General features: G+C 32.9%; 5 protein-coding genes and 1 long non-coding RNA gene across 6 annotated transcripts; all 6 read left to right on the forward strand.

Moving 5' to 3' along the window:
* Positions 1-3,289: 3,289 nt before the first annotated feature.
* LOC9305086 (NASP-related protein sim3) lies at positions 3,290-5,629 on the forward strand. Its single transcript, XM_021019199.1, has 6 exons — positions 3,290-3,758; positions 3,941-4,158; positions 4,248-4,454; positions 4,543-4,633; positions 4,722-4,995; positions 5,071-5,629. The coding sequence occupies exons 1-6, from the start codon at positions 3,430-3,432 to the stop codon at positions 5,425-5,427; spliced, it is 1,476 nt and encodes a 491-aa protein (XP_020874858.1). The 5' UTR covers positions 3,290-3,429; the 3' UTR covers positions 5,428-5,629.
* Positions 5,630-5,713: 84 nt separating this feature from the next.
* LOC9303054 (cold-regulated 413 plasma membrane protein 4) lies at positions 5,714-7,223 on the forward strand. The gene is made up of 4 exons (XM_002866936.2): positions 5,714-6,263; positions 6,347-6,454; positions 6,536-6,606; positions 6,726-7,223. Exons 1-4 carry the CDS (start codon positions 6,088-6,090, stop codon positions 6,977-6,979), a joined length of 609 nt encoding a protein of 202 aa, XP_002866982.1. The 5' UTR covers positions 5,714-6,087; the 3' UTR covers positions 6,980-7,223.
* Positions 7,224-7,542: 319 nt separating this feature from the next.
* LOC9303055 (oxygen-evolving enhancer protein 1, chloroplastic) lies at positions 7,543-9,079 on the forward strand. Its single transcript, XM_002866937.2, has 3 exons — positions 7,543-7,839; positions 8,150-8,443; positions 8,512-9,079. Exons 1-3 carry the CDS (start codon positions 7,606-7,608, stop codon positions 8,968-8,970), a joined length of 987 nt encoding a protein of 328 aa, XP_002866983.1. The 5' UTR covers positions 7,543-7,605; the 3' UTR covers positions 8,971-9,079.
* A 55-nt stretch (positions 9,080-9,134) lies between these two features.
* On the forward strand, positions 9,135-12,292 carry LOC9303056 (CASP-like protein 5C1). Its single transcript, XM_002866938.2, has 3 exons — positions 9,135-9,581; positions 9,661-9,793; positions 10,941-12,292. Exons 1-3 carry the CDS (start codon positions 9,448-9,450, stop codon positions 11,127-11,129), a joined length of 456 nt encoding a protein of 151 aa, XP_002866984.1. The 5' UTR covers positions 9,135-9,447; the 3' UTR covers positions 11,130-12,292.
* A 4,276-nt stretch (positions 12,293-16,568) lies between these two features.
* On the forward strand, positions 16,569-17,346 carry LOC9303057. Its single transcript, XM_021016487.1, has one exon. It carries the CDS (start codon positions 16,664-16,666, stop codon positions 17,171-17,173), a length of 510 nt encoding a protein of 169 aa, XP_020872146.1. The 5' UTR covers positions 16,569-16,663; the 3' UTR covers positions 17,174-17,346.
* Positions 17,347-23,623: 6,277 nt separating this feature from the next.
* On the forward strand, positions 23,624-24,939 carry LOC110226126. Its single transcript, XR_002330237.1, has 2 exons — positions 23,624-24,655; positions 24,749-24,939. It is a non-coding gene; the product is annotated as an uncharacterized LOC110226126 (long non-coding RNA).
* The last annotated feature ends 626 nt before the right edge of the window (positions 24,940-25,565 follow it).

The following is a 25,565-nucleotide window of genomic DNA, read 5'->3' on the forward strand; positions in this document are numbered from 1 at the left end:
ATATAAAAAATAGTTATTTAAAAAAAAACAAAAAATATAGTCTTAAATTTACATTACGTGGAAACAGATTGAACTTATACCACTAACGGATAAAAGAAAATTCTCAGGATATAATATCAAGTTTAGTTTGTTTTCACATCTTTGAAATTCAACATTTAAATTTTTTAAATAAAAAGTATTATATATATTTAAAACTTTAGTTAAATCAACATATTTAAATTTAAAAACTTAACTTTGAAAACATTTTTTATAAGGGAAATTGTTAAAAATACCTCTTTTGGTGTGCTCCTTTTCAAAAATACCCCTTTTAGATGTCCATTTTAAAAAATGCCCCTTTTTAAATCTGAAATTTTTATAAAGTTTTATTAGGTTTATAAGGTACTTATGGATTGTAACTACTACTTGAAGACTCGATCCAAGTATTTATAAGGTTTTATAAGGTGTTTTTAAAGGTTTTACAAGTTATTTTAAAGGATTTTTAAGGTTTTTCAAAGGTTTTACAAGATATTTTATAGGTTCTTAAAGATATTTAAAATGCATTTATAAGGTATTTATAAGATTTTAGATACATATAAATATAGTTTGTGTATGTTTTAATAATATTACATACATATTTGGGTAAATCTTATATTTTTAAGAGCATTTTTTTATAAGGTTTTAAAAAAGGGTATTTTTGAAAAGTGGCATTGAAAAAGTGGCATTTTTGCAAAAGCCCCTTTTTATAATAAGCTTTTAGTTAAAAATTAAAACAATTTAAAAAAACAATTTTTTTAAAAAAAACATTAAAATTAAATTTAAGTGGAAAATTTAAATACGTGAAAACATGTTGAACTTATGACACCACAAGACTTAGGGACCAAAAGGACGAGATGCTAAGTCCGGTTAGTTTTCACGTATTTCAATTTAACGTTTTAGTTTGAAAATATTTTGCAAAAGAAAATATCAAAACGGTTTCAAAAACATTATTTTTGCAAAAAAACCTTTAAAACTAAATTTAAATAAATGAAAACATGTTGACCCTTTGACACCACAAGACTTACGGACCAAAAAGACGGGATGCTAAGTCTAACCGTTTTCACGTATTTAATTTTGAAAATATTTTGTATAATGAAAACTTTTAGCTAAAAATATATTAACGATTTACTTAAAACATTATTTTGAAAAAATCTTAAAATTAAATCTAAAGACGTGAAAACATGTTGAACTTATGACATTATAAGACTTACAGACCAAAATGACGGGATGCTAACTCTAACCGTTTTCACGTATTTAAACTTAACATTTGAGTTTGAAAATATTTTGTATGATAAAAAACTTTTAGCTAAAAAATATATAAACGATTTACTTAAAACATTATTTTTGAAAAAACCTTAAAATTAACCCTAAAAACGTGAAAACATGTTGAACTTATGACACCACAAGACTTATGGACCAAAAGGACGGGATGCTAAGTCTAACCATTTTAACGTATTTAAATTTAGCATTTAAGTTTGAAAATATTTTGTATAATAAAAAACTTTTAGCTAAAAAATATATAAACGATTTAATTAAAACATTATTTTAGAAAAAATCTTTAAATTAAATCTAAATACGTGATAACATGTTGAACTTATGACACCACAAGACTTACAGACCAAAAGGACGGGATGCTAAGTCTAACCGTTTTCACGTATTTAAATTTAACATTTATTTAACATTTAAGTTTGAAAATATTTTGTATAATAAAAAAACTTTTAGCTAAAATATATATAAACGATTTACTTAAAATATTACTTTGAAAAAACATTAAAATTAAATCTAAATTCCTGATAACTTGTTAAACTTATGACACCACAAGACTTACGGACCAAAAGGACGGGATGTTAAGCCTAACCGTTTTTACGTATTTAAATTTAACATTTAAGTTTGAAAATATTTTGTACAATAAAAAACATTTAGCTAAAATATATATAAACGATTTACTTAAAATATTATTTTGAAAAAACCTTAAAATTAAATCTAAAGACGTGAAAACATGTTGAACTTATGACACCACAAGACTTACGGACCAAAAGGACGGGATGCTAAGTCTAACCATTTTCACATATTTAATTTAATATTTAAGTTTGAAAATATTTTGTATAGTAAAAAACTTTTAGCTAAAAAAAATATATAAAGATTTACTTAAAACATTGTTTTAAAAAAACCCTTAAAATTAAATCTAAATACGTGATAACTTGTTAAACTTATGACACCACAAGACTTACGGACCAAAAGGACGGGATGCTAAGTCTAACCGTTTTCACGTATTTAAATTTTAACGTTTAAGTTTGAAAACATTTTTTAAAATAAAACCTGTTATTTTAAAATATTAGATGCGAAAAACCTTTTATTTTAGTTTGAAATCCGAAAATTTAAAATTGAAAAATATTGTTTTTACCAAATCAATTATTATCTATAACGTTAATTAATATAGAAATCAAAATCTTATTTAGAAAAAAAAAAGGAAATTAAGAAAGGAACAAACCTGGCTCTCGTGGATTGTTGTTTGCTAAAGCCCATACGCTGTTTTCCGAAGCCCGGCCCATATCATATTGGGCTGAGATCTGACGAAACTCAAAGTCATCATCTTCGTCTTCTCTCTTCAGGCGAGTCCTTAACGGTCTGAGCCATCGAGACTCTTCTTTGCCACTCAAGAGTTTCTTTGCGCTTTCCCGAAAGCAAAGACAGGTCCTCATAAGATCATGCATCCATGGTTGGCTAGAAATCGTGATCGATTGATCAAACACGAGAGAGTAGAGACCGCTTTGAAGTGGCGTTGGTATGGATGATCTCTAACCTTGTAGGATTTACATTGACTTCTAACGGTCTCGAGATTGGTGATCCTCTCTCTATAATATTCACAGAGCTGATTTTGCAGAGAAGAAAAGGATTTTTCTTTTCTTTTTCGTCTTTGGAATGAAAATTTTGATTTGCAAAAGAAGGAAGAAGATATGAGTATTTATAAGAAAATGTTTACGCAAAAAAAAAAGGAAACATACCTTTTTCATATTTGGGCTTCCAAAAAAAAAGGAAATTGATCACAATTACAACGGCCATATTTTTCCATATTAATGGAAATTATGTTTTGTTTTTTTTAAAATTGGAAATTATTAAGTGACTTGCGTATGCTTTAGTGAAACAAGAGCGGTGCAGGTTAGCTAGACTCCATCGTGTGTGGGATAACATACGCATTTTTATTGGTCTATTTTCCGTGAATTATTATTTAATTAAAAAATGAAAATTAATTTTCTCCCCAAATTCTTTAATTTTTGGGTTCCATTTTCTTAAGTCCGCCAAAAAAAGCGAAGAGAGGGTTTTACTTTTGCGACGATACAACAACTCTTGCCAACAAATTTGACGTTTTTGTTCTTCCAATTTCAAATTCACACAGAAAAATCGTAATCTACGATGGTTGATGAATCAGCTTCAGCATCGGAAGCTTCGGTGATACAAACCCTAACCGAGCCGGCGACGGAGATACCGCAAACCCTAGAACCTAACCTAGCCTCAATCGAAGCCACTGTCGAATCTGTTGTGCAAGGAGGCACTGAGTCGACTTGCAACAACGATGCTAATAACAATAACGCCGCCGATAGTGCCGCTACTGAGGTTTGTGATGAGGAGCGTGAGAAGACGCTTGAGTTCGCTGAGGAATTGACGGAGAAAGGCTCTGTGTTGTTGAAAGAGAATGATTTCGCTGAAGCTGTCGATTGCTTTAGCCGTGCCCTCGAGATCAGGTATCATTTCGAAATCAATCTAGGGTTTAGGGTTTCAAATGTTTCTGATTCACACCTTATGGGCTTTAGGTTATGCTCGAACGATCTAACCATGGTTCTGGGTTTTTGGTTGAGATTCAATTGTGTCTCCTTTTAGCAGAGGATCTAATGGAAACATTGCTTGTTTTTGATGACATGTTTAGGGTTGCACATTTTGGTGAACTTGATGCTGAGTGTGTAAACGCATACTATCGATATGGAAAAGCTCTCCTGGAGAAGGCTCAAGCTGAAGCTGATCCACTTGGTAACATGCCTAAGAAAGAAGGTGAAGTTCAGCAAGAGTGTAGCAATGGTGAATCTTTGGCTCCATCTGTTGTTTCTAGTAACACGGAGAGACAAGGGAGTTCAAGTGGGCAAGATGGTACGGAATTATTGTCCTAGTTTAAGCTTATGTGTGTGTAGATGCTTCTGCTTCTTTGTTTTGCTGACTTTTTTCTCCTTCATGCATAGGTTCTGGTGGTAAAGACCAAGGAGAGGATGGTGAAGATTGTCAAGATGATGAACTATCTGATGCTGATGGTGATGAAGATGAGTCTGATTTGGATATGGCCTGGAAAATGCTGGATATTGCAAGGGCTATTACTGACAAACAGTCTACTGAGACAATGGAAAAAGTGGATATACTCTGTTCGCTTGCTGAAATTTCCTTGGAAAGAGGTATCTCTTTTTCCTTTCACCTTTGCATTGTCTTATTTTCTCATTTCAGCTATTGGCTGGTTTTGAGTTGTGTTGTTTTACTATGCAGAGGACATTGAGTCTTCCCTGACTGACTACAAGAATGCATTGTCCATCTTGGAGCGATTGGTTGAGCCCGACAGTCGACACACAGCTGAATTGTATCCTTTTGATTTCTTGAATTGTATCTGATTTTTCGTTATGTCAATTGAGTTGTTGGATGATATAAACTTAACTTTAACGTTTCAGAAACTTCCGCATATGCATCTGTCTAGAAACTGGATGTCAGCCTAAGGAAGCAATACCGTATTGTCAAAAAGCTATGTTCATCTGCAAAGCACGGATGGAGAGGCTCAGTAATGAGATCAAAGGTGCATCTTGTTCAGCAACTTCCTCAACCGTCTCTGAAATAGATGAAGGCATCCAACAATCATCCAATGTTCCTTACATTGATAAATCTGCTTCAGACAAAGAAGCTGAGATTGGAGTCTTAGCTGGTCTCGCTGAAGATCTAGAAAAGAAGGCAAGAAAACTAAACCTATCAGTTCATTAAAATAACTCCAAACCCATATTAATGTCCAACATTTGTTTTCTGCAGCTTGAGGATTTGAAACAACAAGCAGAGAACCCAAAGCAAGTTCTTGCTGAGCTAATGGGCATGGTATCAGCTAAGGCCAATGCTAGTGACAAGGTTGTTCCTGCTGCTGCTGCTGAAATGAGCTCTTCTAGGATGGGAACTGTGAATACCAATTTGGGGAAAGAATTAGAGTCACCTACGGTCTCAACCGCGCATACCGGTGCAGCAGGAGGAGGAGGAGCATCAGGTGTTACTCATCTGGGTGTTGTTGGAAGAGGAGTGAAGAGAGTATTAATGAATGCAACCTCTGTCGAATCAAGTGCCTCAAAGAAACCAGCTCCTGATTTTTCAGACAAAGCAGATGGCAACTCCTCTTGAAAGCGGAAAAAGGTATAAAAATTTCTATTACTACTTAAGTTTTAACCGATGAAAACTGAGAAAAACATTTGGTATCATCCTCATGGATCTTCCAAGACTAGATTTTCAGGTTCTTGTATTGTAATGGGGTCCGTACTTACTGCTTTTTAATCGCTGAGATCTTTGGATTTTTTTGGCTTATTATTGTTGTCAATCAGTCTTATTTTTATGTGCTTTTTAGTTTAGTCACAAAACCAAAATCTTATTAGCACAATCTGATAATCATCTGCAGAGGATACTTTTTAGGGTATTAATTAATTTTATAATAAGTAAGGGATAAGAGGATATCCTTTATTAAAAATGTGGGTTGCTTGTAGAATTTAAATCTGGACTTTAATATGATTAGTATAATAAGGTTACGCTAAGTATCTGGAGATATGATAAGCTGTATATGAAAACGAGACCCTTGGGGAAGCCACGTGTCAAATCTGTTTCTGTCACCAGCGAAGCCTACGTGGCGAGCAGCTCCTAGATATATCGAAGTTCACAATTTTTTTTTTTTTCTTTTCCCTCTGATTCACAACAGTTGTCACAAACAGCCAAAGGTGTTTTGTGATTGGTTATAAATACTCTGCTATGTGAGAGAGTTTACTACATTCACAAATAAAATAAAACTTAAAAATGGGGAGGGTTGAGTTTTTGGCCATGAAGACTGAGGAGAACACGGCGAACCTGATCAATTCTGATCTGAATGAGTTCGTCGCAGCCGCGAAAAAGCTCGTGAAAGATGTAGGGATGCTCGGCGGGTTAGGCTTTGGCACGTCTTTCCTTCAATGGGCCGCTTCAATCTCGGCCATGTGAGCAAAAACATACCAAACCATATAAACTTTCTGGCTTTTGTTTGGATCATTGTGATGATCCGTATTGTTTGTTTTTACAGTTATCTGTTGATATTGGATCGCACCAACTGGAGAACCAAAATGTTGACTACCCTTTTAGTGCCATACATTTTTTTCACACTTCCTTCGGTTATCTTTCAGTTCTTTAGGTAATCAAGAAAACCTGTTCATTAACATGATGTTATGGAGTTCTTTTGAAAATATAATCGATATTCGATTTAATGTCACAGCGGAGATTTTGGGAAATGGATTGCTCTCATCGCGATCACAATCAGGCTTTTCTTCCCTAAAGAATTTCCAGGTCAGAACCCGCATTTTCATGACTAAACATTAGTTTAAATTTCGACTAAATAATGACGAAAGTTTGATCTTAAAAATCTTCTTTCTTTTTTTTTCCATATAAATGTTTAAAACATGTAGATTGGCTAGAGATTCCGGCAGGATTAATTCTTCTTATAGTGGTTGCACCGAGCCTCATAGCTTGGACACTAAGAGAAAGTTGGGTTGGGGCAGTAATATGTCTTGTAATAGCATGTTACCTTTTCCATGAACACATTAAAGCTTCTGGTGGATTCAAAAACTCATTTACTCAGAAGAATGGAATCTCCAATACCATTGGGATCGTTGCTCTCCTCGTTTATCCGGTCTGGACCATATTTTTTCACATCTTCTAAGTCAATACCATTGGCTTGTAGACTCTTTCAACATTTTGTGTCTTCAATTCATTTTCAAGGTTTGAATTGTTTATGGCTTTATAAAAAGCATTTGTGTTTGAGAAATCTTGAATATAAAAAAAGAAATTTCAATTGTACTGACTTGTAATATTGTTTTTTTCTTGTAATTGTGTGACTTGTAAGATTTATGAGTTTGTATATTGGTTGGTGTGTTGAATGAGATCTTGAATATTCTCGACTATTTTACTGATCATGACTAAGTAGTTGTTTTAAATTTTATGAAAAAAAAATTAAAAGAATTTTACTGGATATTTTTAGTAATTTCTATTTTTAATTTTTGTAACACAAATTTCTGGTATGACTCTTTTAAACTTTTAATAAAGCAACACAAATTTCTATCATCTCCTATAGCATTGAACTACGTGCCGTTGTTCGTATCCAAAAGTGTACTGCATGACGTCTTAGTAACGTATATTCTTGTATTACAATCAATCAAGATGCGGAATCTTTGACGACAAACAATCTGCTGCCACGTGGCATAAGACAGAACCTGATAATTTTGGACACTTCAAATCACTCAAAACAGAGAGCTTTTTGTCCGACAAGGAGGAACTCTGTGGCGGACTATGGCCGCTTTCTTACAAGCCGCCGTCACCACCGTGCAACCCGCCAGGGTGGATCCACCACCTCGGGCCGCCGCAAAGCTCCGGATGTGCGTCTCTAAATACTTTGGAGTTGAGCCGGTGGCGAGCCGCGTCTCCTGCTCCCTCCACGACGATCTCAAGAACTTAACTCTGAAATTCGTTGATACTACTAAGATCGCTGGTTTTTCACTCGCCGCCTCCGCTCTTGTTGTCTCGGTACGGTTTCTAGGTGTTCGACAAGCTACAATCTCAAACCTTTTACAGTCTAGTTCCTCCTATGATCGCTAAATTAGGGTTTACGAAAGTGAGCTATTTGCAGAGAAATTGAGTAACATGAACATTGAATTGAAAATTAAGATTTCTTTTTCTTCTTCACAATTTCAGTTTTTAATGCAAAAGATTCAGCCTTTTAGTGTACTTGATGTGATCTTGATAAACTAAAGGTTAGGTTTAAGAATCTGATCAATGCATAGATAAAGATAATGGTATTTTGATGATTCATGTAACATGTTTTTGTGTATTTAAGGGTGCAAATGCAGAAGGCGTGCCAAAGAGGCTAACTTTCGACGAGATACAGAGCAAGACTTACATGGAAGTGAAAGGAACAGGAACTGCGAATCAATGTCCAACCATTGAAGGTGGCTTGGAGTCATTCGCCATAAAGCCAGGCAAATACTACGCCAAGAAATTCTGCTTAGAGCCAACTTCATTCACCGTAAAAGCTGAAGGAGTTAGCAAGAACTCTACGCCCGATTTCCAAAACACAAAGCTCATGACTCGTCTTACCTACACACTCGATGAAATCGAAGGCCCTTTCGAAGTAAATCTCGCTGCTTAATACATTAGATCAGTCCATACAAAATCTTAACTTTGGTATTGATTCAATAGGTAGCTTCTGATGGAAAGGTGAAGTTTCTAGAGAAAGACGGTATTGATTACGCTGCAGTGACAGTACAACTTCCTGGTGGCGAGCGTGTACCGTTCTTGTTCACGATCAAGCAGCTTGTGGCATCGGGTAAACCAGAGAGCTTTGGAGGAGATTTCTTGGTGCCATCTTATAGAGGGTCGTCTTTCTTGGATCCTAAAGGCCGTGGTGGCTCTACGGGCTACGACAATGCGGTTGCATTACCTGCTAGAGGAGACGATGAGGAGCTAGCTAAAGAGAACAGCAAGAACACAGCTGCTTCACTTGGTAAGATCACACTTAGTGTCACAAAGAGTAATCCCGAGAGTCGTGAAGTGATCGGTGTTTTCGAGAGTATTCAGCCTTCGGATACTGATTTGGGTGCTAAGACTCCTAAGGATGTCAAGATCCAAGGAATCTGGTATGCCCAACTTGAGGAATAAAACATTGATTGTCTATAGAATCTCTTTGTTTTCTTTTTCTGTAAATGTTGTTATGATTAAAGAATATTGATTCCAGTTCATTGTACATGTGGAACTCCATTTGGTAATACTTTCCACTTTTGTCTTTAATCAGAAACTAATTATTGTGATAAAAAGACTAATTATTGCGGATTAAGATAATCATATTTGTAGATCTGGATAATTGCTTGTAACAGCAAAGATGATTTTTGAATAAGAAGTAAGAAGAGGTCCACAATTAAGCAAACCATTTGCCTTATAATACCATTGTTATCACATCCACTTTGTGTCTTTTCACCTCCCCTGTCTCAAAAACAGAGGACCATTTGCTCTGTTTCTTGATTCTGTGTTCTCTCCTAATCAAAAGTTCAAATCTTTTGGACAATCCACGAAATGGAAGATCGAAGCAGGTGAAAATGACGAGAAGGAGAGACGGTAACAAGGATTCCGTTCAAGGAGATGGTTAGAACGGCGTCGTTTGGAACCAGCTCAAGCTTTGTTCTTCGTCTCGGACAAACTCTGTTTTCCTCTGCTTCGCTTCTTTTCATGTGCTTTAACGATGACGAAGATTTCTACGCTTACACTGCCTTCTGGTAATCTTTCAAATATTTCGTTCAAAATTAGAACACAAGTTTCGAAACAAGAGACTTAATTATGAATGTTATGGAACAGTTATTTAGTCACAGTCATGGGTTTAGTGACACCTTGGAGCGTGACGTTAGCCCTAATGGAAGCTTACTCAATCATCCTCCAACAACTTCCTATGCAAGCAACAGTTATATCTGTCATCGTCGCTGGAGATTTTGTAAGTTATCTTTGTGCTTAAAACATTCATCTACTTTATTTTGTATACGTGTCAAAAACTCGAAACTAAATTGCTTTTTATCAAACAAAAGAAGATTAATTTGATAAGAAAACGTGTTTCTCTAAATGAACCAATTGTTAAGAAAATTAAAGGTGTTACCAAATGAACTGATTGTGACTAGTAATAGACATAGACATAGTGGATGGATATAGATTAGATTTTGATTGGTTCTTATCAAAATACAATCCAAGAACAATTCAAACTGTGATACATTCCACAACTTTATATTAGCTTTTCTGCAATATCCTTTGCCACTATAATATCTGTAGTGGACCATATCATATAAGAAAGATGGAGAGATATCCAAATCACATTAGCCATTAAAGGATAAAGATTTTAGGCTATACACCAACTTATAGTTATCTAATAATGGTAGCCACTGTATTGAGTGGTTCCGGTCCTATCAATATCGGGTCAACTAATCTTTACTATGCAAAAATTGTTGGTTCCTTATGTTTCTTGTTTAACTTGGACTCCACTTTTTATTTTAGTGTTGGTAATTGAGTGTGTGGTCGAATGTATCTCAAACTAATAAAGTTTATGTATAGAAGTTGTAGTAGGCCAAAACTTTGCAGCTGAGGGGAACCATGTTTTGGACTGGTCTCTATATTCAACTACAATTTAAACCGCAAAAACACTAGATCGTGTCGAATCTGAAAATGATCACGATTTATAATGAACCGACTCATGTAAAACGAGTCACATCAAAGCTAGAGTAAGCTGATGAGTGATGACCCATCCAACTCTACATCAACAGAACATAATCATCATCTGAAAATATCTGTTTGCAACAAGCAGAGGAATATGGATCACTTGTCTTGCTTTAATCAAGATGGCGAAATCTCTAGAGTACATCAACTTGTATATCTTTGTTGTTTGGTGGTAGACTCTGAAAATTTGATTTCTCTTTAAAGGACATCAATTCTATTTTTATTAATTATATAATAAACATTAAACAGGAAATTTCTTTTTGCAAAATGTAGCAAAATTGGAAGTTTGGAACTAGTTGTTATTTTTAGCGAAAAAAAAAATGTAAAATTGTTGATTAGCTAATTATAATTTCCTTTATATATTTGGATTTATTCAGGTTTTGTCGTTTTTGTCTTTGGGAGGTGCTTGCTCGACGGTGAGCGTGGCCGTACGTTTGATCGGCGCCGGAGAGAAGCAATGTGATCGGTATAAGTTATCGGCGACAATGGCGTTTTTGTCTTCGTTTCTTTCATTTGCTTCCACTTTATTTAATTTTCGTCTTCTTCCTTCTCTAATGTCTCAATAATTAGATTTCATTTCACCAGTCTATGGTTATATTCTTCCTTTTGTATTTGTTGCAGAATAATTTTCCTTTGCTTCGACCAATGCCACTTTCCTGACGGATTTTCGAATATTATTGTTTTTAGTAATCTATAATTTCAAATAGCAAATGTCATATCGAATGTCCCATTAGAAACACTGTATATAGAGGAAAATTTTGTAGTCTTTGAACTGTAAAACAATTTTGACCTTTCATAAAGTACATCTTGTAGTTTGCAAGGCAGTGTTATAGCATTGCACATGGGTCTATACAAAACTTTATGATTAAACTATGCTCTACAGCAAAATTACTAATCAAGGACTCAATCTATTATCTATATAGTAGGGGTAAAGTTTTAAAAATTGTGATGAATTATATAAAATTAAAATACTATTGTTTTGTAGGTTAATTTGTTTTTTTTTTTGTTTTTTTTTGAACAAAGTAGGTTAATTTGTTCATATTTTTGAAGAATGATATATATAATAATTTCATGTAATATATGGGAGACATGAAGATCTAAACTATATCCTAAGTGTCCAATCTCAAATCTCATTTCATTTGAAAATGTCTGGATTTAGATAAGTATTTATCTGTATTAGCATACTACATACAGATGAATCAAATTAATTAATTAAAATATTAATTGTAATGGATATTTATTTCATTGCTTCTAAATGAGAATCGACTTATGGATTTTAAAATGTTCGTCGTTATTCACTTGAAGGCACCGGCTTGTTCAAGTGCATGCACATACAAATTCATGTGTTCCGTACGTATAACTTTCTATAGATTTTCTTTGATACCCAAATGATCACATAAACAAAATTTTATATGTTTTTAGAAACAAAACTCAAATGGCCAAATCACACATAGAGAAATTTTCCCAACCTTACTTCTTGACTTTTTACTGGTTTTTATTTCCTTTAAAATCCCCAGTAGTATTTTATTGTTATTCGTTTTTTTCTCGTCAAACAATTACAAAAACTATTGTACTGCTTAAGTGTATATAATTAAGGTTTTTTTAATGTGCATACGTATATAGATTGTTCCACAAAATCAAGACCAACATAATAATAGTTGATACTTTTATGAACCATGATTAGGAGGAATTCTTAAGCGATCAGAAGTGATTGAAGATAAAGGGACCCAAGACAGCCTTGCATGATGATGAAACTTTTGATTCTAGATTTCTATAAAATTTAAAAGATGGGAAGTTTCATGGTAATGACAAGTGCGAGCTTTTTCATTGAATCTAAAGAACAAAATTACAAGAAATTATCGGACAAAAAAGAAGGAGTCCCACTATCGCATAAAAACAAACATATAAATAATACAAAACCATAAAAGTCAATATTCTATATCGAATGAATCATATCTTTTAACTTTAAACCATTGAAATTTTGCATATGGATATTTTCCCAAAGTACTAAGTCCATTTCGTTGGTCGCTTGATGTTTTTGCGTGTTCTGTCTTTTTTAACTAAGAAATTACTTTCATATTTAGAGAAAATCACGGACATCATTCTTCTAAGATTAGTATATATGTGTAAAAAGTGATGTTTAGAATGTATAATACGGAGGATGAAAAAAAAAAAAACACATGCATTGACGCGCCATGAGTGTTACTTAATTATTTATGACAAATTTCTTAAGATTAATTATTATGGTGTGAATACACATTGGAGAAATAATTTGTAATTTTCACAAATACATCCAAAGGAGTACAAATGCACATGTTAAACGGGAGCTTTCACCTCCTCAACTCACCAAAAAAAACAATCATGAATTCATGACTAAGAAACCTAATTAATTGAATTGTAAACAATTTTATAACAAATATTTGCACGTGACTTTTGTAAGCTAGGCTATTAAAACTCTTTTCGATTAAAATTTAACTGGTATATGGACGCAAAAAAAATATCAGATTATCTCAATAGTCAATTCAAAACTGATTGGTAAAAAATTTACAGCAAATTAAACATGATAACGTTTCTTTATTGGGGGATTGTGTATATATTATGGTCGGGTTTTTTTTCTTCTCAAACGGTCGGTTTAATTTACTGATGAAAAACAACATCAAACATAAAATGTTTGGAAGTCGAATAAAGCATTATTTTGTGGGAGTCAGAGAGGTATAAGAATTGGTTCAATCTTCTCATTTGTGGGCTGAGACCGTGAGAGGGAGCAGCATCCATGAAGCTTCATACAAAAGCATGGAGCATGTGACGTTCGCTTTCTTGTTCTACATACAAACCTTTCTAATAATATAATGTTAGTTATTTTCGCAAACTCATTTATTTACGATAAATTACAAAAAAAAAAACACGATTAAATAAAACAGTCACACGTTATTACGACACAAGTATCTATAACAGAGAAGAGGCATTATTTTGTACAAGAAAATTAAAACACAGATTATGAGTGTGTTACAACTAACAAGCATTACTTCGACAGTCCAGCTTAAACAATTCCCTAATCGTAACATATTTTTCAAACTCATCTATTATTATTCGCGTCCCTCTGTCGCAAAAAGCAGTAATCAGGATATCTCATATTATCCACCATAACGGTTTGGGATAAAAACATGATAGCTCAATAAAACAGAAAACTACCATAGTAAAGGGTAATTAATGTCAATATATAGTGAAACAGTGAGATAGTAGAATGGTATACGGTGGATTGGTCTCTTACTGTAAAATTAATGTGTTACGATAAGTATATGCTACTTCAACTTGTCCAATAACACATATTTGATGAATATAATGTTCTATATATACTTTTATACATCAATTGAGAGGGTTTAGATGATTGATTTTAGCGAGTAAGAGGATCGATTATTGGTCCATAATCAATTTGCAGTAATTAAAATTACTAATAGAGCGGTCGTTTGACCAAAGGACAATGAAAATAATAATAATACTATTAGCTAAACACCACTTCATTTCTGGTTGGCATCGTTGTGATAGTTGACAATGAACCGCATATTGACCTATCGTTCCATTCCAGAATTTGACTATTACATTATTATTCAGAACCACAGATAAAATAATAACAATTTCTATATCCGAAGAAGCATGAACAAATAACGAGATGTCACCGGGCAAGAAGGGACTTAACAAGTTTAAGCCATCACCAATAGAAATTGTCGGATTCTTGTAGGACCCATCGAAAGGTACGTGGCCTCTCCTGGCTCGAAAATACGATGCGTGGCTGCGTCAGTTTAGGCCACGTTGTTCCCCTGCCACTCCCTTCTCTTGCTATTCCTGCACTCTCGTTTTATCCCGTGGACTAAGGCCACGTCTCTGGTACGGTATTAAAAATATCAAGAGAGAGTAATATTACTATTAAAAAAAAAAACAAATCAGGACGTAGTTGTTTAACGTAACCTGGAAGGACATGAGATTTTGCGTAGTATATAGTATTCATGATCGAACGAAAGAGTTAATATTGTAATTTCTCGCAAATATACTATTACTCAGATTAAAACCGATCACTAACATTTATCAAAACAATCAAATCACAGTAAAACCTCAATAAATTAATATAGTTAAAAAAAAATTAATATAGTTAGAACTTCGATATTTTATTAATTTATCGAATTATTATTTTATCAATATACTAATTATTTCAAAAATTAAATTTGGAATAAAAAAAATGTATTGATTTATAAAGATATTAATTTATCGAGTATTAATTTATAGAGCTTATACTGCATTTAAATACAACTAATTACTTCCTACCAAAAAAATTTTACAACTACTTACATTATTCTCTCAATCTTAATTACTAAGTTATGCCAATTCTTTCCTTTTTCCCCCACCTTCCCTCTATAGATTGGGTAAATGTCTGTAGACAAGAAATTAGAAAGATAAAGTAGTAGCAACAAGTCCTTACGCAACTTGGTAAACCAAAACCGGAACAAATATACTTACTAAGGAGAAGTAAAACCATGGTCGCCAACAAATATGCTTACTCTATTAGTCTATTTAGCTTAAGTCATGATCACTTATTTTTATTCGTTATCACCAATCAAATTCATTGTGTTTTAGGATGTTCAATGTTTTTTTTTTTTTTTTTTTGATAAAATGTGAATTAGGATGTTCAATGTTGACATCAACGTAAGCAAACTCTGGCTTTTTTCCATGAGTCCGACTGGTAGATTTTAATAATTGTGATTAACAAACCTTTTGCTTGTCACTAACCAGACAAATAGTTGCAACAAGTATATTATAGATCAAAATATTGGAATAATAGACCATCGGAATTCATTATAAACACTGTGAAGCGTGAACAATATGAGCCGTTCATAATCTACCTGGAAATTACGTCTTTTACATTTTTTTTATATTACTTTTTTCATCAAATTATTTGTATATTTTAAATGGACAATCGATCGTTTAGTTAGGAATTGAAAATATAGATTTAGCTTAACAAATTACCACTAGTACTCGTTACTAAAAAGTAAAAATAAAACGGCTTTGTTTTCTAATAGATCGATTGAATTAATTTTAGGAAAAAAAATCTTTACAATTCATTCACCACTTCTTGTATAGTACTATAGATTATCAACAAAACCAAGTACTAATAATATTAATATATCTTTTTGTTCAAAATATTAAATTATTAATACTTTAAATATCATAAATGAAGCGTAAAAAATATATACGTACAGTAGAAAATAAACACAAGAGTACAAGACTGTAATTAAAGTAAATGTACATACACACCCAAAATAAAGGAGTAAATAACCAATGAATTAAAAGTACATTAAAGGATTCCGACAGCTTCTTGGCCAATCAAGATCACAGATTTAAAAGTGACAAGAAAGTTCATAAATTTCCATATACAAAAATGGGAACGAGTAATGCATTTAAAATTGTAACCTAGTCATAAAGGGCAGCAATAGTTATTTTAAATCGGGAAATTCAATTTTACCTTAAATTCGTAAACCCACCGCGCCAACCCCACGAGCATTATACTCAATTTATTAACTCATAATACACTCATAAAACAAAATGTGTTCATAATAACATTCACAAATGAACTCATAAAACAAGCTTATTCCACGCTTGTAGAGTGGGTTAGCAGTTAGCTTCATGTCTTTATATATAGGTTTTGTCTTATTTATACCTAACTTTTGTATACTTATCATTCAAAGCACATTTTTAAAAACGTAAATGAAAAAAGAAAAAAGAGAAATGGTAACAACAAATTCGAAATAAATAAAAAGGTCAGTCCCTGACATGGTAATTATATTTATAGGTAATAATAAAGGGTTAAAATATCTACGCAAACACAAAAGCTGTCTTCTTCCCCACCACTTATACAGCCTGTCATCACTCCTATTGGTCCATAAAACGACAAAATCCTACGTGGCATCCATTTTTTTTTCTTCTTCTACAAATTCTCCCTATTTATACACAAAGTCTCCTTCCCCATAATTATTCATTTCACCGGAATAAAACTGAGTCAACTCGGAGCGAGTTACCAAGAATCACTTTACTGAATATTATTATACAAATGGGTATATGCAGCTCGAGCGAGTCGACTCAAGTAGCGACGGCGAAGCTGATCTTACAAGATGGGAGGATGATGGAGTTTGCGAATCCCGTTAAAGTTGGATACGTTTTGCTCAAGTATCCGATGTGTTTTATCTGTAACTCCGACGATATGGACTTTGACGACGCCGTTGCCGCCATTAGCGCCGATGAAGAGCTTCAGCTTGGTCAGATATACTTTGCTCTTCCTCTTTGTTGGCTTCGTCAGCCACTTAAAGCGGAGGAGATGGCTGCATTGGCCGTTAAAGCTAGCTCTGCGCTCATGCGAGGAGGAGGAGGAGGAGGTTGTCGCCGGAAATGTGTCGATCCTATTGTTTCTGATAAGCTTCGAATGAGAGTAGGCTCCGGTGATGATACGGTGGGTTCCGGCTCCGGGAGGAGGAAAGGGAGGAACGGTGACGGTGGTGGTAGTGTTAGTAGTAGCCGGAGGAGGAAATGTTACGCGGCGGAGTTGAGTACGATAGATGAGTGAAGGGTAGTTTTGGAATTTTGATTGAATTTGGGGGTTTAATTGTGGATAGTGTAATTATGTTGGGGGCCTATTAGTCATTTAATGAAGAAGCAATTTGCATATTGGCAAAAAGTTCTTATTTGGGATTTTATTACTTAGCATCATATCTCAAATAATTCGTCCAATTATAATTACACCCTTACATTTTTTTTCTCTCCAAGGAAATCAAAATGTCCATCGTGCGACAAAATTCTTATGTTTCTATAGAATTAGTTAGATTAGATTTCACCTTTCAAATATATAGAGAGGAATATATAACTAAAATTATTTCATTAATAATACAAGGATAAGAAAGGAACATGTGACTAGTTCTAAAGATCTCGTAACGCGGTATTTGGTTTGATTGCATGATAAATTAAAATACAAGGTTATGCAAAAATAGTCAAATAAATAGATACATATACACGTTTGACACCAACAAAAAAAAACACACTCGAACGTTATTGAATGTTGGAGGAAATGTGCTCACATGTTTAAATGTTCGTTTCTGTGTAAGCTGAGTTTATTTTTAGCTTTCTTGATAAATTTGTCAACTAGATGTCCTTAGCATAAAAAAAAAAAAAACCCTTAGCGTAACATTTATTGAATAACATTCATCTTTTAGTATCAGTTAAGAACTATATTGTCGTAGATAAGATCAAATAAAATTTAGATATACTTTTTTGAACATCATTTTTTAATATGAATAGAAAATGGAGTTAAATGTTCACATGACATAATAGAGTTTGGGACCAGTTTATTCGCCTTTTGCCTCCCTTAATAATTGATACTGAGTAGTAGTAATAGATAAATCATATGTGTATAGTTCTTACAACTAAATTGTTAACACTACTTCATAAGTTTTTGACAAATAATACTCTCTCCGTTTCATATTAAATGTCGTTTTAGTTTTTGAATTTTGTTTTAAAATAAATGTCGTTTTGTGTTCTCAATGCAGATGTTTGGTAAAATTTCCAGTTTTGTCTCTACTAATTTAATGCATTGACCAATGAAAAAATAACAAAATACTATCTCCGTCCCACAAAGATAGATTTTTAAAAAATTTCACATTCTTTAACAAATAATGTATAATGACAATTTTAACCTTTTAACATATTTTAAAGAGTATATTTTTAGGTAAACTGTTTAAAATTTGATATTGGAAACACAAAACTTTTATCTTTGTGGGATAAATTTTTTTCTTAATAAATTCATCTTTATAGGACGGAGAGAGTAAATTGATAATGAATAAAACAGAAAATTTAATTATTTTTTTAATATATGTGTAAAAAACTTAAACGACACCTATTATGAAATAGAATAAGTAATTTATGAGGTTGAATTTATTGTCAATCTATATAGGTAAATAGCAATCAATTTTAAAGGTGACCTTGATATAAGAGATTTTACGGAAATTATACCAAGAAAATATTAGGCCCAGCTGTTTGATTAAGCTTCCAGTCATCAACGATGTAGCCATTGGCCAATTCATTTATGATTTATATGAAAGTTTTTGTTAATTAAATGCGACTGTCCTTAACATTAATTACTAACTATACATACTTTTTAGGTTGCAAAACAAAAATACTCTTCCTTCTAAAAGCCCAGCTGTTTGAATGACTATTGTTTCTGGATGTTCGTCATTTATCGTTTTCTTTATTTAAGATTCTTTAGCTCAAGCATTTCCCCAACTCGAGAAAATGAAGCTTTTCTCTCTCTTCTCTCTCTCAAAACTTTCAGAGAGGGAAAGCTTTTGGTCTCTGCATGCCGACCGGAATTTTTCCGGTAATAGCCGTCCCGAGTGACTCGGGCTTTTGCCCGGTATCTTCCAGCTCCTTTAATGGAGATGACCGGTTCCTGTTCGGCAAATCCTGCTCCCATGAGAGGTTTTGGCCGCTTGTATCCTTGCTCGTAGTCGATCAGTTTTATACTGATTGCTTTGTTTTTTTAGTTTTCAATAAATTTCAATAGATTTGAGATGGTAATTAGTTTTAGGTGCTGGTTGCTTAAAATTAATTTCTGTCCTGTGTCTTTAGAAACTTCGATTTGCAGAAAATCTTTTAAGAGATTATGTCTTGGGGTTGAAAGATTGAAGAATATTCCGATGCTTATTATGATTCCCTTATGCCGTGTCTTTTAATTGGAGCACCGTTCAGATTTATTTCGGTGGTAACAAGGATACTTCGTGCCATGTTTTGGCGATGTTTTCCTCACCGGATTTGGTATTCTTCGGCGGCGAAGGTTGATGTCGGTACACTTCCGATGACTCTTCATCATGTGTTGCAGTTGTAATCTCATGTCGACACCTGTATTGGATAGAGTCCAATGTCAAACATCTTTATGCCGTAGATGTTAATCTAGTAGGCTATGTTGGGCCTCACTTTTATTTCTGCACAAGTCGTTGTAGGCTTTAAGGCCTTGTTTCCCCTTTGGTGGGTTAATAAAGTGAAATACTTATGAGAAAAAAAAAAAAAAAAAAGCTCAAGCATTTCCCAAGACCTATAACTAGTTTTAAATTAATGTTTTACTACATTTAGTATATTCACAAATATTAAATCATTATTCCAAATATAGTGCTAAACTCCTCAAATTAAAGATCCGACATAACTGATGCACTTGATTTCAGTCGGTTCAACCAACTATATGTCGATATAGTTTTCATTCATTGTTTTAATGATTAATTTGTTGATATTTCATGTTGTAAAATCAAATTTGTCATTCTATTTTTCTTTATAATTATAATATATATATATCTCAATAATATAGCGAAGATAATGAAACCATTACTATTTCATGAGTTACTTACCAGACTCTACATACATATATGCATGCATAACAAATTTTCGAAGCCTCTGTTACATTGCCACATTGGTCCAATTTGAAAAATAGTAGGGTTGTAACCAAAATATTCCTCCACGAGCCCTCGACACAATCATTTTGCTTTGCTAATATCTCTACACTAAACCACATAAAAACAAAACAAGAAAAAGGCCAAAAAAAACAGAGAAGAAAAAGAAAAAGAGAAGAAGAAATTAATATATATCTATAAAGTTTTCTACCAAACTTCCATTAAAAAAATGTGTATATAAATATCCCACATTTAAGAAATCTTTTTAGCAAATTGTGTATGTAAATATCCAACATTTAAGAAATCTGCTTAGCAAAAAAAGAAAATTTTTCGTAATATAGTGTGTTTATGTACTCTTACTATTTTCCTCTAATATATTTGTGTTAATTCACTGTTTTATTTATGAATACATCCAACCAAATTTTCATAGGATGGATTACCAATAATATTCTTCTCGAGGACAGTGATTGTTACATTCTTCTTGTCCACACATCTCGTTAGGAACGGTGGCTACACAGACATAAAGTTGATTATTGATCAAACGAGTTTATTTTTGCGTTTCTCATAACGTCTAACTCAAAAACTTCAACAGTGAAGTTGAATTAACCCTACTTTTAAATTTTTTATACCGGTTGAGTTAAATGCATTTGATTTAGTGATTGTTATCTTTAACTATAATGATTGATATTCATATATTATTTCATCGATATTCATTTTGAATACTAATATTACCCTATTAAAAACTTTTACTAGTCACTATATTCTACAACAAAAAAAAAAAAAAATCACAAAGCCAAAAACATCATCCGGGTATAAGGATGAAAAAATGGCATGCAGTTTTGATCATATTGGACAAAAAGCAACGTCTTATCTATTCAGTAAATTTGGGCCTTCCAATGGCGGAAAATGTTTGGGCCTCACTAGGAAGAATGTTAATCAAAGGAGCACATATGAGTCTGCGCTTCCTCGTGTTTCTCCTTCCATTGCTGAGACTCTCTCTAACCTTGGAGCCTCGAGCTCTGTTTCCGCAACCACAAGCCTCTCTTCCATTCAACTATATATCAATATATCAAACAGAGTTAACAGACACAGACAGTGAGTGTTTATGCAATCTTGTTTCCAAAAAAGACTTAAAAGCAAGCAACGCAAAGACAGAGAAAGAGACTTGTTGTCATGAAAATGCTCAAACTTTGTTTCCAAAAATCTACACAAGCTCGCAGAATCTTACGATTTACATCACAAATCGTATCCTGAACCTATTAAGAAAAAAGGAAACAAACACAAAACAGTTAAGAGAAAAATCAACACAAAAGACTCACAAAAAAAAAAGGAAATTTTGAAAAGAGTAAAAAAAAGGAAACTTTGAATTCCAAAAAAAATGGAAACTTTGATTACAAGAAAATCTATATATACATCACAAACGTTTTAAATATCATCACAATTCACAAACCCAGAGAAACAAAGAGAGAGAGAGAGAGAGAGAGAGAGAGAGAGAGAGAAAGAGAGAGAGTTATAGATTCTATTCTTCGATTTCATGCCCAATTTGCTTACGATGATTCTATTCTTCAATTTCTACTTCGTTTACCTCTTTTATCTCTTCGAATTTCATGAGTTGTTTGATCCATCTTTGACTCCAAATTGTTCGACGTTTTCTTTGTCGCTGCTCTTCGACAACCAAAGAACAGAAGATCGTGATTGAAGATGATGTCGATTTCAGGCGAGGAATCATGATATTGGAGCGTCTATCCAGCGACGACGGAGATGGCGATAGAGGGAGCAGAAGATTGAGGACGTGGCTTTGCTTTTACAGAGAAGTTGTGTTTTTCATTGAAGCTTCTCTCCGGCGAGCAGCAGCCATCGACGACGGTGATGGCTTGCGTTTCCGGTGGAGATTAAAGGGGTTGGATTGATGATATCATCAAAGCCCTTTTGCACAACTAAAGAAAAATTAATTTCAGCCCATAAGAAAGGTCAATTTCTAACCCTTTTTAATTTTTTTTCTTGTGTTTGTTTTTTTTTTAATTTTTTTTTTAACGATACTAAATTTAAATAATGATACGAAAACTAACCGGATTTTGGATCCAGCATTATGTCGTTAGCGATTCCAAACATTCAACTTGTTTTTCCTATTATTATGTAGATTTAGCATTCAAGTTTTTAATTAGGATTTTTTAAAATAGTTTTTAAAAATTTTGAGTTTGTTTCTTTTCGGATTTTTAATTTTTTTTTTCTTGTATTTGTTTTTTAAAAGTTTTTTCGGATTTTTAATTTTTTTTTATTGATACTAAATTTAAATAATGATACGAAAACTAACCGGATTTTGGATCCAGCATTATGTCGTTAGCGATTCCAAACATTCAACTTGTTTTTCCTATTATTATGTAGATTTAGCATTCAAGTTTTTAATTAGGATTTTTTAAAATAGTTTTTAAAAATTTTGAGTTTGTTTCTTTTCGGATTTTTTAATTTTTTTTTTCTTGTATTTGTTTTTTAAAAGTTTTTTCGGATTTTTAATTTTTTTTTATTGATACTAAATTTAAATAATGATACGAAAACTAACCGGATTTTGGATCCAGCATTATGTCGTTAGCGATTCCAAACATTCAACTTGTTTTTCCTATTATTATGTAGATTTAGCATTCAAGTTTTTAAATCGGATTCTTAAAAGTAGTTTTAAAAATTTTGAGTTTGTTTCTTTTCGGATTTTTAATTTTTTTCTTGTTTTTGTTTTTAAAATTTTTTTGATTGATACTAAATTTACATAATGATATGAAAACTCACCGGATCTTGGATCCCAGCATTATGTCGTTAGCGATTCCAAACATTCAACTTGTTTTTCCTATTATTATGTAGATTTAGCATTCAAGTTTTAAATCGGATTTTTAAAAATAGTTTTTTTAAATTTTGATTTTGTTTCTTTTCGGATTTTTTAAAACTTTTCTCTTGTGTTTGTTTTTAAAATTTTTTTTATTGATACTAAATTTACATAATGATATGAAAACTAATCGGATTTTGGATCCAACATTAGTCGTTAGAGATTCTAAGCATTCAGATTGTTTTTTTTTTCTATCATTACGTAGATTTAGTATTCAACTTTTTAAATTGGATTTTTAAATTTTCTTTTTGTGTTTTTTTTTTCAATTTTATTGTTTGATATTAAAATATATTATGATATATGAAAACTAACCGGATTTTGGATCTCGCATTAGTCATTGGAGATTCCAAATATTCAATTTGTTTTTCGTATCATTATGTAGATTTAGTATCCAAGTTTTTTAAATAGTGATTTCTTTTTCTTTTCGGACTTTGAAAACTTTTTTTTGTGTTTGTTTGTTTTAATTCTATTGTTTGATACTATATATATATAATGATATATGAAACTAACCGGATTTTGGATCCCGCATTAGTCGTTAGAGATCAACAAATTCAACTTGTTTTCACATCATTGTTATGTAGATTTTAGTATTCAAGTTTTTAATTCGAAATTTTAAAATAGTTTTTAAAATTTTGATATTTTCTATTCGGATGTTTAAAAGCTTTTTTCTTGTGTTTGTTTTATTAATTTTATTGTTTTGATACTAAATCTACATAATGATAAAAAAAAACTAACCGGATCAAAGTCATTGATTATTAGTGATTCCAAAAATTCAACTCGTTATATGTAGATTTTGCATTCAAACTTTTTTTTTTTAAATAGTTTTGTAACTAAATTTATATAATGATATATGAAAATTAACCAGATTTTGGATCATTCATTCTTGTGATCATTAGCGATTCCACAAAATAAATTTGTTTTCTTAAGATCAAAATAAAATAAAACAAAATTTAGATATACTTTTTGGAGCATCAATATAAAATCTGACTAGGAAATGGAGTTACATGTGCAGTATTTTCTAACAAATCAGATATCTTTAAAGAAGAAGCTTTGCAGCCATGTGAGACACTCTCCTCTCCTTGGTTGATTCCATCTCAATCTTCATAGGCTCAATATCAAAATCCTGAATAGTACTACCTTCTTCTTCGGTCGCATCTTGGCTATGTAAGATTTATCTATCAAAATCCTGAACAGACTTTCCTGCAAATACCGGTAAACTTCTTCATTTGATGAGTTCTTTAGCTATCAGATACCGGAAACCGAAATTGTGTGGGATCCATTCTATGATACTCTTTCGGGATCTCCCCATATTGAGTTTCTTGATTGTTTTCCTCATGGGTTCCGGGAGACATTCTTGGATCTTCTCCATCAATGCAACTTGATTCAAACCCAAGTCTTTGCTGAAAGACTCTATGATCTTTGGTAAGATGGTTTATGGTTATTTCTGAACCCAATTGTTGTGCGAATGTTTTCTTCTTTTGCGGTTTCCAGCTCTAGGTATACACTCTCTGGCGTATATACTCGAATCTATGACGCAGAAGATGTAGAATTAGTCCAGTAAGGGTCTAATAAATGTACTTATATTTGTGTGTGGTGGTGCATAGATATATGTAGAGAGGATGAGATGAAGTACCGGGGGATCAGAGTAATTTCCGGAACAGAGAGCAAAGTACAACAAAGGCTCAGGATGCTCGAGAGTGATTATGCTCCGTACTCATATCCGGTTCTAAGCTTTTTTGAGGTGAGTAACAACCGCAACCACTGTAAGCAGGGAGAGAGCTTTTTTTTAATAGGTTTCTTCACAAAACAAATCACATTGTGACAAATTTGTTAGGATTGTGGTAACAAATTTGAGGTGAGTAACAACCGCAACCACTGTTAGGATCAGCTCAAAGTCATGTCCTTGCATTCGGCTGAGAAGAATAGAATTTTGCAATATTTCTATGCTCATCACACGACCTCCTATGTTGTAAGCTGGCTGCAAAATTTAGGCATTGAATCAGAAAATTCAAGAGCATTTTCTCAGGTTTTGTTTAGGTTTCTGTTTTTTGAATTGTTCTTTTGTTACCTTAGAGAGTAGCAAGAATCTCTTCCCGTTGTTCTTTGGAATCCCATTAACCAGAAATGTCTGGCAGAAACACAAAAAGCAGTCTTAAGTTCAGAGAAATTCACAAATCACAAGTTAGAAAGATTAAAAAGAAGAAGAAAGGCCAAAAAAAAAAAGCCCTTACGTGCATCACAAGTGAGTTATGTATATTAATCCAAAACGCAAGTTTCTCTTGATCGGTCAACTTGCTCTGATCAACATCTTCTAATTGTTTAACAAGCAATCTGTGTAAATTGTAAACCAATGTCCATAAACAGGACACAAAGTAAGCAAAGCAAATCTGTGTGTTTTTTACTAGTTGCTGACCTGAAATGTCGAAGCATCAGCTCAAAGTCATGTCCTTGCCTTTTAATATGTGACACTTTGATCATCAAGCTGTATGGTCCACTTGATTCGAATTGGTCATCAAAAACAGAGTATTTCCTGAAGCTTGGACTCCACAACTTGCTTATCGAAGAAAGTAACGGAGTGTCTGCAAGTTTGATGTACATAGTCGACGCATACTTGATCATCTCCTCTGATAATTTGTTTGGAGTCATTATAG

Source organism: Arabidopsis lyrata (genome assembly GCF_000004255.2).
Source record: "Arabidopsis lyrata subsp. lyrata unplaced genomic scaffold ARALYscaffold_7, whole genome shotgun sequence".
Lineage (NCBI taxonomy): Eukaryota > Viridiplantae > Streptophyta > Magnoliopsida > Brassicales > Brassicaceae > Arabidopsis > Arabidopsis lyrata.

Excerpts from the sequence above, each read along its gene's own strand:
- LOC9303054 (XM_002866936.2), top strand. The coding sequence starts at position 6,088 with ATGGGGAGGGTTGAGTTTTTGGCCATGAAGACTGAGGAGAACACGGCG. Across the intron at positions 6,455-6,535 it reads GTTATCTTTCAGTTCTTTAG|CGGAGATTTTGGGAAATGGA; the intron begins GTAATCAAGAAA and ends TTAATGTCACAG. Across the intron at positions 6,607-6,725 it reads CTTCCCTAAAGAATTTCCAG|ATTGGCTAGAGATTCCGGCA; the intron begins GTCAGAACCCGC and ends TAAAACATGTAG.
- LOC9303056 (XM_002866938.2), top strand. The coding sequence starts at position 9,448 with ATGGTTAGAACGGCGTCGTTTGGAACCAGCTCAAGCTTTGTTCTTCGT. Across the intron at positions 9,582-9,660 it reads TACGCTTACACTGCCTTCTG|TTATTTAGTCACAGTCATGG; the intron begins GTAATCTTTCAA and ends GTTATGGAACAG. Across the intron at positions 9,794-10,940 it reads TCATCGTCGCTGGAGATTTT|GTTTTGTCGTTTTTGTCTTT; the intron begins GTAAGTTATCTT and ends GGATTTATTCAG.
- LOC9303055 (XM_002866937.2), top strand. The coding sequence starts at position 7,606 with ATGGCCGCTTTCTTACAAGCCGCCGTCACCACCGTGCAACCCGCCAGG. Across the intron at positions 7,840-8,149 it reads CCTCCGCTCTTGTTGTCTCG|GGTGCAAATGCAGAAGGCGT; the intron begins GTACGGTTTCTA and ends TGTGTATTTAAG. Across the intron at positions 8,444-8,511 it reads AAATCGAAGGCCCTTTCGAA|GTAGCTTCTGATGGAAAGGT; the intron begins GTAAATCTCGCT and ends TTGATTCAATAG.
- LOC9305086 (XM_021019199.1), top strand. The coding sequence starts at position 3,430 with ATGGTTGATGAATCAGCTTCAGCATCGGAAGCTTCGGTGATACAAACC. Across the intron at positions 4,455-4,542 it reads TGAAATTTCCTTGGAAAGAG|AGGACATTGAGTCTTCCCTG; the intron begins GTATCTCTTTTT and ends TTTACTATGCAG. Across the intron at positions 4,996-5,070 it reads CTGAAGATCTAGAAAAGAAG|CTTGAGGATTTGAAACAACA; the intron begins GCAAGAAAACTA and ends TGTTTTCTGCAG.
- LOC9303057 (XM_021016487.1), top strand. The coding sequence starts at position 16,664 with ATGGGTATATGCAGCTCGAGCGAGTCGACTCAAGTAGCGACGGCGAAG.